Source organism: Diadema setosum, chromosome 12 (genome assembly GCF_964275005.1).
Source record: "Diadema setosum chromosome 12, eeDiaSeto1, whole genome shotgun sequence".
Taxonomy (NCBI): Eukaryota; Metazoa; Echinodermata; class Echinoidea; order Diadematoida; family Diadematidae; genus Diadema; species Diadema setosum.
In genome coordinates, this window is record NC_092696.1 from 31,848,423 (window position 1) to 31,870,170 (window position 21,748).

The following is a 21,748-nucleotide window of genomic DNA, read 5'->3' on the forward strand; positions in this document are numbered from 1 at the left end:
GTCACTACGGTACATATTTGAAGTTATGGTCAAAAGAAGCAAACATTTTTTTATTATTCTCTTTATTTTTTTGACCTTTAATTGCACATATCTCCATTTGGCAAATATGGACTTATCGGTTTTTGCAAACAAACCCTTCATATATTATATATTTTGTGACCATTCAGAGGGAAAATCCTTAACTACTCACGAAGAACATAATGCGATCTAAATTATAGTATGCAAGTTTGAGTGAAATTAAGGTCAAATTGTATAGAATAAAAACATCGTTAAAAATATATGGAATGTTTCTAGATATGCATTTCACCGCAAAAGTGATGTTGAGGGCATCATAAATCAACACAAAATTGACATGCATATAGATTTCAGGGGCCCTTTAAGGTGAAGGATTATCCCTATTTTTGGCTGCAGCTTTTCAACTCTCCCTCCCCCCCCCCCCAAAAAAAAAAAAAAAGGCGCTCGAAGCATCGCGGTAAACTATGACTACTTTTATAGTCACTTCTTGTAGATCGACGCAAAATGCAACACAGAAACAAGGCTGCAATAATATATTATGGTCAATAGAAAGGCGCACCTGGCATCCTTTTCAATGTCGTCGTCTTTATCGTCAAGTAAGCTTGTTATTAGAATTAATTGAGTAATATGTTGTTTTCCCATCTTCTTTGTGACCAACAGCAATAAGCCCTCAACATATTCTTGTCCTCGCTATTCTGCTGAATATCTTTGCAAAGACATACACGAAGTGGATACTATAAGATTAAATCTACTTTATTCATTTGCGTAACGAATGACGATCATCCAGCAAAGTCGATGAAAACCAGGTAATTATATGCAGGGTTCTAGAGGAGCCTTTACAGGGATTTTCACTCAGTATGGAGCTGCTACAAAGATGGGGAGGAAGGAAGGCTTCTGTTAGATCCGGCGTCCGGGGACATGTAGGCGAAGGTACCTCTCCATCTAAGAGTGCCTCACAAAGTTGACAATTACATTCGAAACGCCTGACATATATTCCGCCTTAAAGCATATATATACTTCATGCATAACATTACATAGCGACGAATGAACCCCATGATGATTGTGCACATAAGTATATAGGCGATTGTTTACTATCATGATTAGGACAATTGATGTTCTACTACAATGGGAAGTTATATCAGAAACCGAATGGATTATGACGTGCAGTGAGTATTTCTTGCGGCAATCATGCATGGGTAAATACCTCTTGTCGAAATGAAAACTAAATCCTAGCCTCGCCACTGTGTCCGTGTAGAAGTGAATGAGTGAAAAATAATTCCCCCACCCCCACTTACCCCAAATGAAAGGCAAAGTTCAAAGCCTGACGTTAAAATGGGCGTTTATAAGGCAATCCAGGGATAAGACAATAATATGCACAAAGTGTCCGTTTTGGAACTAAGTCATTTCGTAAATAGTAATAAAGATGATTTTCGTATGGGGGACTTTGATAGAAAAAAAAAAGAAATGTAAACGCAATCACCTTTTATCATTTTTTAATATTTATTTTCCGTATAAAAACAACAACAAAACAATAATCGTACAGTCAACATAATTATTTTTCAAAATACGGCTGGATTGCCCTACTCAGCTGTGCCTACACGATACAGCTGTTATACCGAGGGGTCCAGGAACAGAGTAAATTATAAATGCAATAGAAAACATTGAATGCGAAAAACAAAAACCCCAAATCAAAAAAAAAATAAATAAACATTAGCATAACTTTACAACAATTTCTGAAAAGAAGGGAGCAAGAATTAGGCCTAAGTACCTCCCCAACCTCCCATCCTATTTTGTAAGCTTGATATTTATCTTAATATGAACATTATGAAAAGGGAATACAAATTACAGGTACAGTTTATTTTATGCCACATTTAAATCAAAAGTATTTCTTAATAACCTCATCATCTTTTAATTAAAACTGGTTACACTCAAACAGCCCTTGGGCTCTGAAGGTATAATTCATTATAACTGAAAGCACCTCTGTACGAAGATATTCTCCGACAATATTCGGTCCTGGGTTTTGGCAGTGAGAGGGTACCATTTGAGTGGGGAGAGTAATTTCGGAACATAAAGTGAAATGATTCTTTGAGATATGGGGCACTGTAGTCATGGAGACATTTGGTAACCATGGAAGTTAAATGCTTTTTGCGCCTTTCATTTAAAAAATTCCAGTTTAGAATTTGATGAATTTCATGATTTGATACGTGCTTATATGGATTTATCCCAAGAATTATCCTACCCGCCCTATTTGTAACATTTCTATTTGCGAAGTATAATTTCAGCGGGGCCAAGTCATAAATTAAATCGGCATAAGCAAACAGAGGGAGTACAAGAGAATTATATGATAGTTTTAAGCATGTTTCATTAACAATATGACGAAGTCGACTAAAATATTTTACGTTTACCAGCTTTACCAAGTGATGTATTGATGTGAACATCCCACTTTAATTGCTGGTCAAGTGTAACTCCAAGATACTTAACTGTTTCTTTGTGTTTGATCGCCTGCCCGCATAACTTTATGCGAAGGGCATTGCGGCGTGATAATAAAGAGCGAGAACCAATAAAAAAAAAAACCCTCAGTCTTTTGGAGATTTAGAGTAAGTTTGTTAACGCACATCTAATCGTGGTATTCTTTTAAGATCGTTGTTTAGAACGTTTTCAATATGGATTGGGTCATTATGTGACAAGTGAATGCGACAATTCTTTACTTGACTGACAATGTCATTAATATAAATCACAAACAGAACTGGCCCCAGGATAGAGCACTATTGGACACCATGGAGTATATCTGAAAAATCTGACATAGAAGAATTTAAAAGTGTTCCGACTTTTCGATTTGTTAAATAGCTTCTAAACCAAGCAAGACAAGCGTCAGACAAACTCATTCGCTTTAGCTTTTGCAACATTATGAAAGGATCCACCGTATCGAACGGTTTCTTCAAATCAATAAAGATTGACCCTGTGTAAAGACCTCTGTCGATGGCGACCAAAAAGTCATCCGTGACTTTTAGCACAGCAGTGATGGTAGAATGTTGCTCTCGAAAGCCTGAATGTGCTGTAGATAGCAGATCGTTTGTTTTTAAATAACTTGTAAGCTGCTTTTGTACTATATGTTCAAGATCTTTTGAAACATAGGGTAAAATCGCAATGGGGCGATAATTTGTAGGACAAGATTTATCACCTGACTTGAATAAAGGAATGAGATTGGTCATTTTCCACTGAATGGGGTTGATTGATTGATTTTATTTCTAAATTTCTTTGTCATATATAAATGAAATACAAAGTCACTTGAACAAACTAATTGAATACAGTGTAATTTGAATCTTACAGTTAAAACAAATGACTAATTCAAATATTTTACTTTTTCCCCTTACACGATGCAAAATAGAACTAAACAAACTATTTTGTGCATACATTTATGCAAACATACGTCACAGTATATTTATTGCTCAAAAACAAATTATGCAATTATTATTCTTGATGTACAGAATTCAGGAGACCATTATCATACTAAAGCAAACGCTTGACGAGGACAATAGCCTCAGAAATTATTGTCTACGTAGAATACAACATTAACAATATAACATTTAAATTACAACTTACTGAGTGGCGATAAAGAGAAAGAAAGAGAAGAATGAGGGGACAACGTGCAATGATGCATTGTGCAAGATGTGAAGTGTTTGAAAAAAAAATTATATACGTTCTTTTCTGATGCTTTGGGAACGATAACTTGTGCGTTTATATGGTAGCATTATCATTATAAGAACGTGTAATATCAGGAAAAAAGAAATAACAACATAACATGTTAAGCGGATTTTCTGACTGCAAAATCAAATTTTATGCTTTGGGGATATCAATGTGAAAAACCTCATTTTTAGAGAACAACCAACACTGTCGGCAGCAACTCGATACCATAGCACAACAGAAAGATGAGAGTGGGAAGAAACATTTTTCTTTTTATCTCATCGTAACATACATGGTCGATGTTCCACACGTTTTTCAATTATGCAAAAGAAGAGCAAGTTACAAGTAAAAGCGTCTTTATGCAAAGGTCGATACAAGTGTGATATCTTTTATTCGTAGTATATCTAATCTCTTGTTTTGATAGTCATTTGCAGGTCAAGTATCTCGCCATCAAGCAGAATGGTATTTTAAGTTGTGACTAAACTACAGTCAAATTTGTCTTAGCGGCAACCTGTCTATGGCGACCACCTGCTTTATAGCGGCCACTGAAAAATCCCCCCCCCCCACGAAATTTCTGTATCAGAGCGTTTATATACTTGCGGTCACCTGCCTAACGCGGCCAGCCCCACAAAAATTTAGCTGAACCGTTGAATCAGCCATGAATATACGTTGCCTTTCTCGTTCATTGCGTGGCTTGTACCGAGTTCTGTCTCAGTCACAACCACACAGACATGATTGACAAAATTAATGCAGCTCTTTGCCGTGAAAAGCCGTCTTTTCAACGAATACCACTAATTTGACTAGAACTAGGTTCTAGTAATGTCGCTCTAAATAAAGGCTACAAGGACAAATACAGCTCCTAATAACATCGTAGAATTTGAACAAGATTAAAATACGTCCTTTAAATAAGGGCAATATGTTACTTGTCTGGGTATTGTTTGTTGCTTACGTCACCTTCGCAGACATCAATTCCTCACATTCATTCGTGAACCCCTTTCATGTAAACCGGCACGAGCCAGTGCAGTTTCTCGGGTCCGAAATGTTGTTTTAGAAATCAAAAGAATAGAAATAGGTAAAAAAAAAAAAAAAAAAAAAACTCCAACAACAACAGCAACCAGAAAACAATAAAATGAAGCAAATTGTACACACACACACACACACACACACAAATCCAAGCTGCACATGCAAACTTATTTGCTTGTGAATTTTGTTAGAATAACACGCGGTATCTTATGCTATGATACAATGCAAGTGTCCACAGACCTGTCTATAGCGGCCACTTTTGTTGTTTCCCTTTGAGAGCCCATGTAGACGGGTTTGACTGTATCCGTAACTTCATATCATACTCAGCAAAATAATTTATCTCGCCACAACGACATATACTACCTCGTCAGGTCGAGTTGACTGTATGATTCATGTACATACGACATTCACATTTTGCGAAGGGTACATGTTGAAAGAGTGTAAGTGCCTCTGCAGGTATACACCTGTGCATGCATTTGGAAACGACTTTTGTATAGCAAGATTAATTTTATGTCACCATGACAACTATTCTTTTTCAGGAAGCAGACTTAAGATGATTTGTATGTCATCATGACAGCATGAGTTTTCGGATGTCACTTAGCAAGAAACGACAGGCAGCCATATCGACATAATATACTTTTTTTTAAAGAAGTTGACCTGGCATGATGAACTGCTGAATAACGATGATAGTTTATTAGATTTATATACCAGGAACCTAGATCGAAGCTTGCTAGGGAGCAGGGCACTGTACGAGTTTGACTGCAGTCACAGACAGACAGAAGTGATCAATATACAGCGTGAGGGCGCTATTATGTGGGAGTTACTTCATGTGGAGACAAACATTGTAGATGAAGTAGAAGGAAGGAAATTAGAAATGTTGCTTTATTGTTCTATTCCTTTGATGCACTGGTTATTTGCTCGAAAGTTTTGATTCTCTTGAAAAAAAAAATTTGATGTTCTCACTCTATTGTATGCATCACACTTTTTTTTTCAGTTAAAGTCGGGGAGCCTGGTTAATTCGGTATAATATGATGCTTCGAATAACGAAATGTAATAAATCAGACAGTACGTTTTATCCTGCTTGCATTTTATAGCTACATTACAGTGTTAAATTGTCCACTAACAATATATTTCTCTTGATAAGGCAACAATAATGTTCAATAACAATGTTCAACAAATGTTATATCCTTTGGAGATTGCCTTCATAAAATATGGCGCGACTTTACTCCTCTAACATGTCTTGTTACTGTTCAAGGAGATTTTGTCACTATTTCGTCCAGTTTTATCTCGCCTTGTTTAGTGCACACGGGTCATCTTATCTTTTTAATAATTGCACCCATTATTCATTATGTTTTATGATATCATTTGATTCATTGGGTGTACATGTGGATCGTTATGACTGGCAATACATGCATTGATCCGAACCTGACCAAGAACGGTAGAAAAGTATGTGATATTAACTGCCATTAAGTATGAGGATCACGGACTATAGGGAATGACGAAGCCATCTTTCATCCACTGACTCAGCTGGTAGGGTTTGTACACTCCCATGCCTGTGTGTAAAAGGAGAGTACATTATACTGCTTCCAATAAATGTGTTATTCATTCTTAATATTGAAACATAATCATATGGCGTGTTGATTAAGAAGAAAAAAATAATAATATGGCTTGATCTTAGGTCCATAGCTTGAAAATGTCCGCACATTACATCATATCATGGTCTTCGATCCTCCTCTACAATGGTCTATTTTCTTCGTGTTCAATCATTCCTTCTTCCCATTTTCGAAAAATTTCATTAATATTTCTTTTTTAGTTTCACACTTCGATTCCGTTATTTTCTTCAGATTGAATATCTGGACTTGATGATGTCTTGTCTTGATGATGATGATATCCTAAATCAGTCCTCGGTGGGAGAAGACTTGGCCCAGTGGGTGTGTACTATGCCACGTCTTTCGAAGTTCACTCTCGAATGTCCCTACTTGCCCAGTAGTTTCCTCTCAGCAGTCGCCACCTCAGCATCATCATGCCAGGTATGTAGTATTTGACTATAATCATGGGCGTCACGGGGGGGGGGGTGCGCTGGGTGCGGACAAACCCCCTTCAGACCCTTAAAAAAAATACCACTTCAGTCTGCGAGCGACCTCAACGCCGGACTCTAAATAATTGTTCTTTTTTATTATCTATATTATGTGTTTTTTAATATTTTGCACCAAGGACAAAAAGAAATCGCACCCCGGGCTCTGGCAGCACTGATTTTCCTTTAGAAACTACACTGTTTACTATCTATCGACCGTACTGTATCCGTAGGTATTTTACTCATTGTGCAACAGATTATTTAATTTCAATTCTGAAAATACAAAAGCTCCGTCGCGTGGGAGGGCGATATCCCCCGTTAGGTTTCCAACCATACACTTCGCAAACTTGGGATTGACAAATTTAAAATATTTCATCAAAAAGCATGCTTAATATCTGATACCTGAATTCAAATGTGACCGTGCACCTCAAAACGAACATAAAGTCGCACACACTGTTTTGCGTGAGGACTGAAAATAAGTGAAGTGGGTCAATCTAGCCGAACTTGACTTTTTCATATTTTCTGAAAGAGAGAGTCTTCTTTTACATTATGCTAAAATTTGGTATCATAAAACGGGCAGGAAAGTGTGTTTTTTAGCAGTTTATTTCGAACATTTTTGGTAGAATAGTGTGATTAGGTGTGTCTTTAGAATCCCTTTTTCATTTCTGAAAAACCTTGTCCACACTCTTCACTTTCAACTCTAATAACGTTTGAAAGGATAGTGCTAGTACTTTGAAAGTTGGCATTACTTATGGAGAGAATGTGTTAATGAGGCATGATTAATTTCAATTTAATCTGATAACTCCTTCATTGTTGTTACTCTGGTGGTTTACTTCCTGTTTTTTGTCCCATTCATCGCACAGCCAGCACAGTTTAGTAAAGATTAAGCGCTTGAATAGATACTGTACTTCTGAGCCTCTTTTCTCAGTTCACACTTTTCCTGAGTTTGTGCTTTCTTTCCAATATTTAGAGTCTATTTGATTTGAGTTATACATCATTTTAAAGCTTAAAGTCTGCTCTTTCAGAATATGGTCTTAACTAAAGGTTCATGCCTGGCGACTTTTTGTTTGTTTTGAGGTGCAGGGTCACATATATATTCAAAAGTTCCCTCATCCTCTTTGATTTATGTATCCCCCGCTCGGTTCCTACCCACAGATTAACAAGACTCGACACATTTGGGGACTTACAATTTTTCGGAGTACTTGAAAGAAGTGTGCATCAGATTGTTCTATTTCAATTCTAGAAATGCAAAAGCTCCGCCGTGTGGGAAGGGGCTACCCCTCAAACACCCTCCCCCTGTCAACTTTCATGTATTACTATGCCTATACACAGTGATGTTGCACACGTGGAAACAAGGGCTGAGATGCCGCGAGTTAGTAAAGCAGTTAACTTTTTCCTCTTTTTTGTTGTTGGAAAAAAACCCAACAAATTTCACCAGAAGTGTGCACTAGAACGTTGAAATTCAGGTCTGAAAATGCAAAATCTTCCTGTCGTGGGAGGGGGATACCCCCCTCCCACACCCTCCCCAGATCGGTCGGGCTCCGCTCCCTCGCACTGATGCTATACTCCACCTTCAAGTTGCCTCCCACTCCCCCCATCATGAAAACGGATCGACGCCGCTGGAGTGGCTTATGCAGAGAAAGTCATGTGCTATTAAAAAAATTGTTAAAGTGAAAGGTTCATCATTGATTATTGTGCCAATAATTATCATTAGGATGAGAAATAACTTTTGAAGAGCGATCCCTATTCACGAAAACACCACGATACCAATTAGCAGCCATTTAGACCCCGTTTCGAGTGCGAGGCTTGGCCGCGGCTCGGCCGCGGCCGTGCCCAGCCCCGTTTCAGTGTAAACGCGCAAAAGGCCAAATGCGAGGCCCAAATTGGCCTCGCATTTGGACTCGCTCTGGAGGTGGTCTCGACCTTTTCTCAGTGTAAACGTAAACTGGGCCAAATGCGCGGCCAATTTTAGTCTGGCTTCCAAATCCTCTGCCCGTACTATTTCGCAGTTCAGGATATTAACCCCAGCAGTGTAAACGGACAAAATTGCGGGGCTCGGCCGCGCAATTGAGGCCGGGTTCGGCCGCGGCCGAGCCGCGGCTGAGCCCGGCCCCGCACTGTAAACGGGGTCTTATACTCTGTGTCTGGAAACTTTGACCCCGTTTACAGCCCGGCCTCAATTGCGCGGCCGACCCCCGCAATTTTGTCAGTTTACACTGCTGGGCTCGGCCGCGCTTTTGAGTCAAACCTTTCAATATTTTGTCGTAGTGGCGCTCTGCTTAAAAAAACAAATGCAATTTGGTATTGTCTGGTTTTCCGACCCTTTGGCAAATGAATTCCGTGGCGACGAACTCGCCGTTCTGGCAAAGGCCTTTGCCGAAGGAAAGAATCCTTTGCAGGATAAAACGACCTTAAACTATACTAGTTTTCGACGTTGAGGGGGTTAATATCCTGAATAGCGAAAGATACAGGCAGAGGGTTTGGAAGCCAGACTAAATTTGCCGCGCAACTGGCCGCGCATTTGGCCTAGTTTGCGTTTACACCAAAAAAGGTCGGGCTCGGCCGCGGCCGCGGCCGAGACCACCTCCAGAGCGAGGCCAAATGCGAGGAAATTTTGGCCTCGCATTTGGCCTTTTGCGCGTTTAACTGAAGCGGGGCTGGGCCGGGCCGCGGCTCGGCCGCGGCCGAGCCTCACCCTGTAAACGGGGTCCTAATCAATAATTACCTCCGCCAAGGGAGGAGGTTATGTTTTCGTTACCGTTAGTTTGTGTGTTCGTTCGTTCGTTCGTTCGTTAGTTAGGTAGTTTGTCCGTGTGCAAAATAACTCAAAGAGTAGTAAACGGATTGGGATGAAACTTGCAGGAAAGGTTGAGAATGACAAAAGTAACAAACGATTAACTTTTGGTAATGATCCGATAATTTTTGGAGAATTTATGAAGGATTTTTGATATTTTGACAGGTAGACAATGAACTTGGGAGTTCAGGCTAGGCGTATTTAAGGTTTGCATGCTCGCACTAAAGTGCGTGCTCCACTTTCTGCGCCAGGCTAGAGCGAGGCGCGCCGGTCATCTGAGGGTTTATGACGTAACAAAGGCTTCTATACTAGTATATTTTCAGTATGTACTAGTTAATATACCTATGGGTAGAAATGACTGAAGAGCCCAAAGAGCTTTTCCCAGTGGTAGAAGAGGAGAAAAATCTCTTTGGGAAGAGCAAAATCATCGGTGGAAAGTAGCTGCTTGGCGGAGGTCTGCGCTCTCAGAGTGCTTTTCTAGTTTCTTGTTAGTCAATTTGTAAGGGCAGTATTATATGCATGATGTAGGGTGCCCTTTACATTACCGTATTCATCTTGCCCCCAGAACCTGTACGGTTAAAAAAAGATCATATTGGTGTGTTTTATTTTGTTTCTTCGTTGTATGATATATTTTCGTTCAAAAGTCAAATTCCCTTAAATCTCCCTCCAGTCTGTGTGTGTGTGTGGGTGTGTTTGGAAGCGGGGGGGGGGGGGGGAGGGGCACTTGCCCCCCCCCCCCCATATTTTTGTGCCCCTGTAACAAATAATTTATTAATTATTAAAAGACCAAAATGAACAATAAAGGCACTTTTCTCGCCTAAAACTTGTCAATTTCATAACTGAAAATGCGAAATTTATCGCAAATAACAGGGCGAATAATACACTAAAAATATACATTATTGCACTATACACTAATATTCAATTGAGTGTATAGATGGCAGCCTCACGAATCGAGTGTGCCCCCTGAAACATACCTTTAGTAAACCTTAACTTAAATGTTTCCTTTTCTTCTATGCTTCTATACAAGAACAAATTGTATTGCTCAAACAATGTGATCACTTTTAAGTTTTGAATGAATACATTTCAGACGAATGGCAAAGTAAAAGTAGCTCACTCCCCCTGCCCGTACTTAGTGAAATTGATATAGTTTTCAAAAGTTATGATCATAGTCCTTCGCAAAGATTTTTTAGTATGTTTTATTCCCGAGGAATTTGATTAGAAATGCTCTATAAACGCGAATATAAACACTCTTGTTTTACAAAATGTCCCTACCGTGGGAGACACCCTCCCCCGCTCGGTCGTTTCGCTTCATCGCCGAGGATCTCACACCGTCGTACCCCCGTATATTATAATCATATTAGTCCCTCACAGCGATTTGCTTTTACTATGTTTAATTCCCCAGAAATTTGATTTCAAATGCTCTATAAACGCGACTTTTACACTCTTGTCTTTACAAAAAATCCCTACCGTGGGAGGGAGTATCCACCTCTCACACCCTCCCCCGCTCGGTCGCTTCGCTCCCTCGCCGAGGATCTCACACCGTCACATAATGTACCCCCGTATAGTTCTTCATAGCGTTTTTGTGTGTGTGTGTGTGTGTGTGTGTGTGTAATGTTGAATTCCCTAAAAAGTTTGATTTACAGATGTTCTGTAAACGCGACTTTTATACTCTACCGTGGGAGGCCCTATCCCCCCCCCCCCCCGAAGATCGCCGAGGATCTCACACCGTCACATAATGTACCCTATAGTCCTTCATAGCGAAGATTCGTACATGTATACAATCACATGTATGATATGTACAATGTATAGTGTACATTATGTAAATGTACATGACACAGGAGCCAATAAACCAAATAATGATAAATAAATTTAAAAAAAAAAACTCACAGGCTACATTCTAGTGTCAAAACGCACCCCCTTGACAAAGAGCTGGTGACGCCCCTGATAATTAATATGAGTCATGTAGTGTTCGGAGAGGACTGCATTTTTTTTTTGAGAAATGAAAAAAAAAGAACCTGTATTGTAGGGTAGTAAAGAGACTCCTTTTAGAGCAAATCAATCCTATTTTACTTGATATTGACATAACATTATCTGTAACTCCAGTCCTCCTCAGCATCATTGCATTCAATGTATGAACAAAAGCATATGTATAAACACTATTTATGTAGTGACAAATATAATGTACCGAAACTGAGTGCAATGCGTCTCTTCCGTTTTCCGGTTGGGCTTTACACAGTGTTTTCCTTACTGACGATACAATGTTTCTCTCCGATAAATGTGTTTATTGAATTTTTGCCATGAAACAAACATTACAGAAGCAGGCAGAGAGGAGTGGGGGGAGCTGGAGAAAAAGAGGGAGAGAAAGATAAAAAGGGAGAGAAAGAGAAGGATATAGAAAGAGTTTCAATATATATATATATATATATATATATATATATATATATATATATATATATATAAATAGAGAGAGAGAAAAAAAAATTGAAAGAGAGTTCAGTGGGGGATCCCTAAATGCAGTAACGTTGTGCAGAACATGGCGCTGTACTATTCCCAGGAAGTAAATATTGTACACATTATTTTTCTTTCTTTTAATAGGAAGGGATAAGGCAAAGAATATCGTTATTGAAACACAGACACACGTACACTCATACATAACATAATTATTGTGCCGGGTTAACAAAAAAAAAAAAAAGATTTTGGCAAATTCAATTCAATTCCATTCAATTCATTCATAATAAAAGAAAGAACTACACAAAACTAATAATGATATGTTAATTTTGGCTTGAAATAAACAAATGTATTGTTTTACCCAAATAAAGAAAGATCCTTACAGCAAATTCGTTTTTAGAACAACCAGCGACGTCTGTTGCGACACGGATTGTCGAACCTACACGGATTGTCACCTCCTGCTCAGGGCGATAATCCGTGACGGGCGTTGGCGGCACAGATTGTCGCCCCCATCACGGATTGTCGCCTGGCGACAATCCGTGACGAGGGCTGGCGGCACGGATTGTAGCCCGCCCTTGAAGCACATTTTGCTGGGTAATATCGTTCTGGACATAATCATTGAAATACTAACACATAACTTACATGGCTACTTCCATGCAAACATGCCGTGTAAAACGTCATGGTGAGGTTTCAAGGAAGTGTGTATGTGTGCGTGCACATGATAATTTAGTGTCCGTTTGTGTGCGCGCGCGCGTGTGTGTGTGTGTGTGTGTGTGATGGAAAAATGTGTTTATTATGTCATTTTTTTTTTTTTTGCGTATATGTTTTTTAGCTGCGCATGGGGAGGGATACCTAGTCAGCTGTTGTTGGCATAAACGTTGATATTGATTTTATCAGCAGCTTTGAATTTGATGAGTTTGTTTGGCAGATTTGTATATGAATTCGGAGTGGAGCTTGCGTGCGGGCGGATGCTGCTTTTCTGCACACGGTCCATTATGTCTTCTTTGACAACATTGGGAAATTGTTTCATCAGGAAGGAATGTGGTATCGGTTCGGGTGTGCGTCGGTATGTGGGAAGGGGGTTACATTTCGTTATTGCAAAAGTTTGTTATTCTGAAGGCCTTTTCGTCCGAAGGCTCATTCGTCCGAAGGCTCATTATTCCGAAGGTTCGTTATTCCGAATTTCATTTTTGGATCAACGAACCTCTAGGTATAGGGAATTGTGTGTTTCGGATAAATGAAGCCTCGGAAAAAAACGAAACTTCGGAATAACGAACCTTCGTGTGTGTGTGTGTGTGCGTGTGTGTGTGTGTGTATGAGTTCACTGTGCCAACATGATGCAAATACATAGCTTACGCATTATGTCAGGAGCTTTGATCTTTACAGCAAATTGGTTCTAAAAACAACCAACGACGTCACTGGCAGTAGCTTTTTCACGTCTTAAAGGAGCGTATAAGGCCTAAATAATAATCACAATATGTTATAGACCGGTAAAGCTCTTTTTAATAAGGTGCTCGGGATCGTGAGTTTTGTTTCTCGTATAGTACACTTTATATTGAAATCTTGGAATCCCAAACACTGCACGCTACGTGTGCGACTTCACAATGCTACAGTTTGTAATGCGGCACAATGAACCCTTCATTTACGATAAAATGGAGCAGAGTAAAGATACTAAAAGATATTCTAATCGAGAATGACACTGGAAGACTCTGTGTGCAAAAATGTGAACGTATTTGTGATCACGTCCTCGCTGACAAAGACCACAAAAAGCAAGGCTGTGGAGCAGTAATTTGCAATTCGTAAGTCACAAATCATTATTTGAATCTAGACGGAAACAATACATCGTAACGCGAAGGGTACTCCGGTGTCTATGACTCTACGATGACGTCGAGTCATACAGTAACAATGATACACCTTCCTATCATCTGTCAAACGGTTTATTCTCTCCAGGCTTTACATTGTTTCATGCTGCTGTCATTGACGAATAGTCATAGGAAATGTTACCATGTCGCATAAAAATTGCTTAATAAGGTATCTCAATACTAAACATTGCGATTTTTGTTTGTTTGTTTTTATTGTAAGTTAATGTTATAAACTGATAAACATTATTGCGACGTGTTCCACCGCGAAGCTCGTAACAAAGACCCAACTTAGTGGATTCCATAGAGCAATAACTAATTAATTTTGTAACACAGTAACGTGTACGATACGTTACGAATGCTCAGAAAATTTCAAAAGAAAGAGAGAGAGAGAGAGAATCAGAAACGGACGAAGGAAAATGGGTCGGTAGAGTAAACGATTTGTGGCTGATATTTTTTTTTTCCTCTTTCTGATACAGATCAGCGAACTTTACATATTTAGCATATCTACCATGTCAGAGGGGGAATTCGTCTCAGAATCAGCAGCAGAAAACTTGACTGAATTTCTATGTCGTCTGCCACATCTTACATCTGCCAGTATCAAAGGGGTGAACCTGCCAAGGACATTCTTCACGACAATTGCCTCCCAGGCTTCACGCCATAGAGTAAGAATCAGTCATTTTCATCTGTCCAACACTGTCGTGTTCAAAAGGTGCCAGGTAAAAATGGCAGAGGTAAACATGGCAGGGGTAAAAATGGCACAGGTAAAAATGGCAGAGGTAAAAATGGCAGAGGTAAAAATGGCAGGGGTAAAAATGGCAGGGGTAAAAATGGCAGGGGTAAAAATGGCAGAGGTAAACATGGCAGGGGTAAAAATGGCAGAGGTAAAAATGGCAGAGGTAAAAACGGCAGAGGTAAAATGTTAGAAGTATAGTGTGAGAGCGATTTCGTCAGAGATAAACGTATGAAGAGGTTTTGAATGATAACCTAGCCAGAGCAAACTGTATTTATCGAATTATCAAATCCAAACTGCAGATTTGAAGAATGTTTATTGAATTATGTTTTTTTTTTTTTTAAGATTGGAGCACTCTCATTATTCTGAGTTTGATTCAAGTGCAGGGGCGTAATCTGTCTGTTCAGATGAAGGATAAACCAGCTAAGAGCCTAGTATAGGCCCATGGAAATTATTTTTATTATTTATTATTGTTATTATTATTATTACTGTTATCTATCATTATAAGGGGGGTCCAACTATTCTGCAAAGCCTTTAAACAGTATAATCCTACGTTGCTTCACCCAATGAAGTTGTCACACACACACACACACACACACACACACACACACACACACGAACCCACTTTTGGTATAAACATAATGACCACTTCTATACGCAGATATACATACTCTCACATACACACTCTTACACAACAAACGAATTCCGCTCACGTCCAGGCTAGTATTTTGTCATTATTTCTCATTTTTGAACTGTTTAGTGTAAAGAAGTGAAGGAGACATAGTCGAAGCAAACCGCTAATTTTTCACCTGTTCTATGTTATTTTCTCACATTCAGGTTTCGTAGGAGCCTATTTATCTCACAAGGCCTGATCACGAGATAATGTAGAAGTAAAAATACAAAACGCAGAAAACAAACTGCAGCAGATGTATCGGCAGACATTAAGTAAGCTCTTGCAAAATATTTTATTACATTGTTCAAGTATCACATGACGCAAAAACTAATATCTAGACGTTTAATAAACACTTTGTGGTCACTTTACATACTTATGCCTATTAAAACTGGAGATGAATTTTAGCAACAAACTGTTCTAGTGAGAGAAGAAACCGATAGTTTGCCATGGGATTTCTTTCAATCATTATTGAACGAATCCGCAGGCGAAAAAAAAACGTAAATGTTTGATGCCATTCAAACTTAGCTGTTGCCCCAAAGCATGGGCGTAAATCCCTGAACAAACCAGAATCAGGTCAATAGCACCATTAGACCCAGATATAATCGCAACTGTAGATTTCAAATGGCGACCATTTTAAAATCCAATATGGCGGACATAAAGAGAGAATTTCAAGTGGCCCAATATCTGAAAATGTTTGCAATATGTTAATGTACATTTGTGCCAAATTTGGTGCTTGTATCACAAAATGCACGATAGGTTTGCTAAGCTGCCCCACTAAGAGTATTTAGTGATACCCCTTTATAAATAAAACATTTTCGTGTAATTAATGATTTGTTTAACCCCTTATTTTGGGGGAATGGGACATCAAGCGGGGAGAAATGAAACAACCTGGAGAGAAATTGAGTATATGAATATAAGAACGACCCAAGTCCAATTTTTGGCCAAATTTAGTTTGACATGGGAAATTGTAGCTTATGCATGGACTCATCTTGTGTATAAATGATAAATCCTAATAACCCCCGGAAGTGCCAGAAATAAATGAGTTAAATCTTATATGAATGTACACATGAAGGACTTGGGTCGTTCTTACATTCATATTATAGCGCCCTCTCTCGTCCTTCTCTCATCTCTATAGCAGAATATCATGTATATGAATCAAAAAACGACCCAAGTCCATATGAATCAAAGAACGACCCAAGTCCATCACACAAAATGGCCTCTCCACAATTAATGTAAATGTTAATTGTCATAATGATATATGTTCTAAATTGTATATACAATGTTGCCTTCCCATCACAGTTAGATAGAATATTATTGGACAAATAAAAAGAATATGAAGTTTTTTTAAGTTTACTTGAAATGGTCATCCATGGACTTGGGTCGTTCTTATATTCATATACTCAATTGCATAACCATCATGACCAAAGTAGTAATTACATGTGCCGCGGGGAGAAATGTAACACTGCCCTATTAAATTTCTCCCAGTGGTAACAGAGACAGTAAAAGATCCCTGCCAATTTTTCATACCTGCGTGTCTCTTATCACGCAATTTTAGTTTCAGAAGTTTGCACACTTATTAAAATACCTATTAACATAGTATAGGACCTACCAGATCTATGGTAAGTTTGATATTTTACTGACAAGATACCTGTAGAGCTGTACATATAGTGGTTAATATGTCCATTTTCAGGTGTACCGAGGCTCATCTTTTTACTGATATATAATTGGATTGTTGACTGGCCAAGCATTTTTCAAGTTACTTGAGTGTCCCATATTTCTCCCCACGTCCCATTTCTCTCCGGTCTTCCCCGTGCTTTATTTCAGAAGGCACCAAAAGGGCGTATTGCGAGAAAGGTGTCAGAAACATGAAGAAAAAAATCCGTCACTTTTACCTCGTCCTCTTGCATTTCAACGACTAAATTTTTATCAATGGCATTTTTATCTCTAGCATTTTGACCACTGACATTTCAACCATTGACAACTTTACCTTTGACATTTTGACCACTGACATAATTATTTACCTGTGACATTTTTACCTCTGACATTTTTTCCTCTGACATTTTACCTCTGCCATTTTTACCTCTGTCGTTTTTACCTTTGCCATTTTTACCCCTGCCATTTTTACCTCTGCCATTTTTACCTCTGCCATTTTTACCTCTGCCATTTTTACCCCTGCCATTTTTACTTCTGCCATTTTTACTTCTGCCATTTTTACCTCTGCCATTTTCACCTCTGCCATTTTTACCTCTGCCATTTTTACCCCTGTCATTTTTACCTCTGCCATTTTTACACCGAACCGTTCAAAATGGGGGGGGGGGGGTCATCAATTACCTTGAGCGCGATATTTCGATTTATTTCACCATGCAGTGTACTAATGTCATTCCGGTTGCATTAATTAACGAAATCTACTAACCCCATGAAATATAATCGCATACTTCCCCAATTCCAATATAAGATGTTGTAAAGGTTGACAAAAGAAGGAAACGTCTCAAGCGTGACATTTTAGTCTTGTGTAAACTCAATCAGTGCCAACGTTCGACAATCAAAGAAAGTCTGTAAAAGAATAATGTATCAAAATAAATACTTCTTTGCAACGAAGGTGGATGTTCAAATTCGTGATATTCTTCCATTAAGGTCTTTTTAATGCAATTGATTGTTCTTCATCGACGTAAATAAGCAATGAATAGATCATTGTTCAAGTAATAGCCATAATAATAAAAAAAACTCAATGGTGTATGTACTCGAGTATTATTCGAACCTGCGAATCTTGAATATTATTACGCAGTACCCGCTTCATGCCATAAGGATAAGAACCATCACTTGGTGAAAGCTCGGTTGTCTATAGTGGAGATGACGCCTGTCCGGAGATCAGGAGGTCGTAGGTTCGAATCACCTGCCCATGACTTTTAATCATGACTACTACTAAAACACTGATCAATTCAGTGCTTATTTACGTGGATGTATGGCAATTATTTTGTCAATCAATTGCATTGAAGGTGGATGTGTCATTCCATATTGGTAAAAACACGAGATTCAAATATTCAGTATGCTGCCATGAAACGATTTCCTTCAGAGAATATCAAAATCTGTATGAATAGCGTGCCTCCAAAAGGCGCTTAACCCATTGAAAAATGATGGATTCAGCTCCTTTTGGAAGCAAGCTCTCCCTCTCTTTCTTACTCTCTCTCTCTATGTATATATGTATATGTATATATATATATATATATATATATATATATATATATATACAGGGTCGCCCAAAAAGAACGGAACACCTAAGATCTTTAATTTCAGCAATGTTGTTGCAAATATGTCATCATTTTGCATACTATTGGAAAGGCCATTCTTTTTCCTATACAATGACACCAAGATCTTAAATTTTGGTTAATGTGTTATGATTTTAGGACCATTTTTTGTCAACCCTTGCAATTTTCAAAATGTGATCATTCAAAAATGTGATTCACATCTAGAGATACCGCAACCAGCGACAATTCGGCTTGTCATAGAACCAGTAGCGTTCACTATACGTGGAATGTGGGGCGAACAATGACAATCACACCGTCCGCCCCACATTCCACACACTGTGAACGCGACTGGTTCTATGACAAGCCGAATTGTCGCTGGTTTCGGTATCTCTGAGAGTGCAAAATGATCACATTTTGAAATTTGCAAGGGTTAACAAAAATGGTCCTAAATCATAACACATTAACTAAAATTAAAGAATTTGATGTCATTGTATTGGAAGAAGAATGGCCTTTCCAATAGTATGCAGAATAATGACATATTTGCAACAATGTTGGTGAAAATAAAGATCTTAAGTGTTCCGTTCTTTCTGGGCCACCCTGTTATATATATATATATATATTATATATACATATATATATATATATATATATATATATATACATATATATATATTATATAACATATATCATTCATTATTATGTGCTTTTTTCATATTGGTCATCATGCTATAGGTGGAATGCATCAGCATCAATTGCTCGCCGTTAAGCGAGTTGCTGAGTGACTATCAAGGAGGCACAGAGGTATACATACATGTTTTTTTTTTTCATTTCATCAATTAGTGATGAACTAGCATTGCCTAGCCGGAGAAACAGAACAAAAAGATATCAAATCGAAGGCTCTGTTAAATAGTGCACACATTTATTAAAACCATTTCATCTTGCAACCCCTTTATGAGACAGTTTCGTGCATTTTACTTTTGATAGCCATTTTTTTTTTTCAGTAAAGATTTTATGCTGTGTCATGCTGTGATGACGACATCATGTTGGTACTAGTATACGTCTTGAAGATCCCGTCCAATAAATTGATTTATCTTGCGTTGCTGTCGATCATAAATGTGGTCCGCCAATTTTTATTCAACACTTCATTTTTGACATAAGTTGTCCCCCAGATTGCACGAAGACAGTATCAAGATTTGGCCAGTGGCTTGTTATGCACCTTTGAGATTTTCATGTCAGGGCAGACGTTTAGAGGCAACTTCGAAAATGTTTCAACATTAAGTCAAAATGGGTACGAACATGACATAAGGAAATACGGGCGACTTCAAAAGTGAATTATTGCAAATCGCTACCAAACACGTGCTGAAGCCATAGTCGGCCAAAGAAGAATAGTTTATATTTAATTGCATACGAGTTGTATACGCTTCCCAATCAATTTAGACCGTGTATTCTCAGTAGCATACTTTCCATTTGCTTCTGGATAATTTAAGAAATCCCATTTCGATTTGCAGTCTTAACCCAGTACAATTAGTTTTTTATTATATATATTATATCATTACCGTAATGGTGATCAGTGAAGTGAAACAAGAGGAAGTAAAGGTGAGAAAAAAATGAAAAAAAAATACATCAACGTTGCGTTTTATGGCATTACATTACATATATCCGTCTCATTAAAAAAGGTATACTATAATGACGTAATGTCAGCAACTTCAGAAAAAAAAATTAACGTAAGGACACAATACACTTCAGTTCAAGAAATTTGTTCCATTCCAAAAATACCGAGTACTAGAAAATAAATTCTTAGTATGAATTGGAAAAGATGTATTAAACAATATAGAACGAGGGAGGGCGATAAAACATTTCAATCAGTTGTGTATCGTGGTGATTTAGAAACATTAATGTAAAAGAAGACCCGCTCTTTCAGAAAATATGCCATCTCTAGCCATGTCTAGTTTAGGAAATGACGTGAGTTACCCTAAAACGATGACATCGACGTCAACTCGCACGTTACGAAGATCTCGAAAAGTAATTTCAGCAGCGGCATGCGAGTTGACGTCGCTATCATTTCCTAAACTAGACATTGCTAGAGATGAATGTTTCTATATCACCACGATACACAACTGATTGAAATAATATGCCTGCGCAAAATGTAAATGGAAGTAGCCTTCTTATTATGGTGCTTTCAGATTTGCGCAAAATGTAGGTTGCTAACGTCAGTGTCAGATATAGTAGGCCGTGTATTTAGTGAAGGCGAAGTTATTTTAAGCGACGACATGAAACACCGCATATTTGCCTTAAACGTGCAGAGCGAAGTTCCATAGGCGAAAAATTGGCTGAACTTTAAAGATGATATCACACAAGTTGCAAATTAACACTGACGATGCTGACGATAAGAGTTCATGTCAACGAGGTATCTTATTTGGATCAGACAAAAATGTACAAGTCATCTATAACTAACTAACAAAACTTGGTCATTCTATTCAATCTCCTCTCACTCTCCAATAGACACTCAGTGATGGGAATGCCTCAGAAGGCGACAGCAGCCGCGAAAGTGACCAGGGTTCTTGGCAAGAAAATGTGCACTCTCCGGATGAAACAAACAGCTAAGGAAGCATATTCATATTCACGGAGTTGGTTTCTTGAGAGGACCAGAAAAAAAAAAAAAAAAACAACGATTGACATGCAAGAGGAAGAAGAGAACAAGCCCAGATAACAAAGTCATTGTCGGAGAGATGTACTAACCAAGGCTAAACGTCATAAAGTAGAATCACAACGCTCTTAGAAATTGATAGACATGAATCGAAGGGGGGGGGGGCGCAAAGAAGTGAAGAAAGGAACTAAGGGAAGGGAGAGGATGAGAACATGGACCAGAAAGAAAGGACGCCAGCAGAAAGACATAGAAACAATGTTCGAATCGGGAAAGATAAGTAAGATGGGACAAGAAATGGACAAAGGGAGGACGGGACGTATAGCACTGTATAGTGAAAATATGGAAAAAGAAATCATTCTAGTGAGGAATTCACGGGCTGGACGACGCAACAACCAAGATTCAGAGAACCTCAGTGAGCTGAGCTGAAATACAGTCAACCCCCGTGATAACGAACTCCTTCGGACCAGCAGTTCTCTCGAAATTTCGAAATTTCTTTATAACCGAACAAATAAACAATACAGAATAAAATAGAGCGGTTAGGTCGGAGCCTGAA

The 21,748-nt window shown here is 38.6% G+C and overlaps 1 protein-coding gene across 1 annotated transcript in view; it reads left to right on the plus strand.

Moving 5' to 3' along the window:
• Window positions 1–21,152, plus strand: part of LOC140235890 (uncharacterized) — a 39,768-nt gene extending 18,616 nt beyond the window's left edge. Inside the window, exons 8-11 of the mRNA XM_072315882.1 lie at window positions 6,567–6,752; window positions 14,377–14,562; window positions 19,281–19,349; window positions 21,051–21,152. Coding sequence (XP_072171983.1) covers window positions 6,567–6,752; window positions 14,377–14,562; window positions 19,281–19,349; window positions 21,051–21,152 — 543 coding nt within the window. The remainder of the gene's footprint in view (window positions 1–6,566; window positions 6,753–14,376; window positions 14,563–19,280; window positions 19,350–21,050) is intronic.
• The last annotated feature ends 596 nt before the right edge of the window (window positions 21,153–21,748 follow it).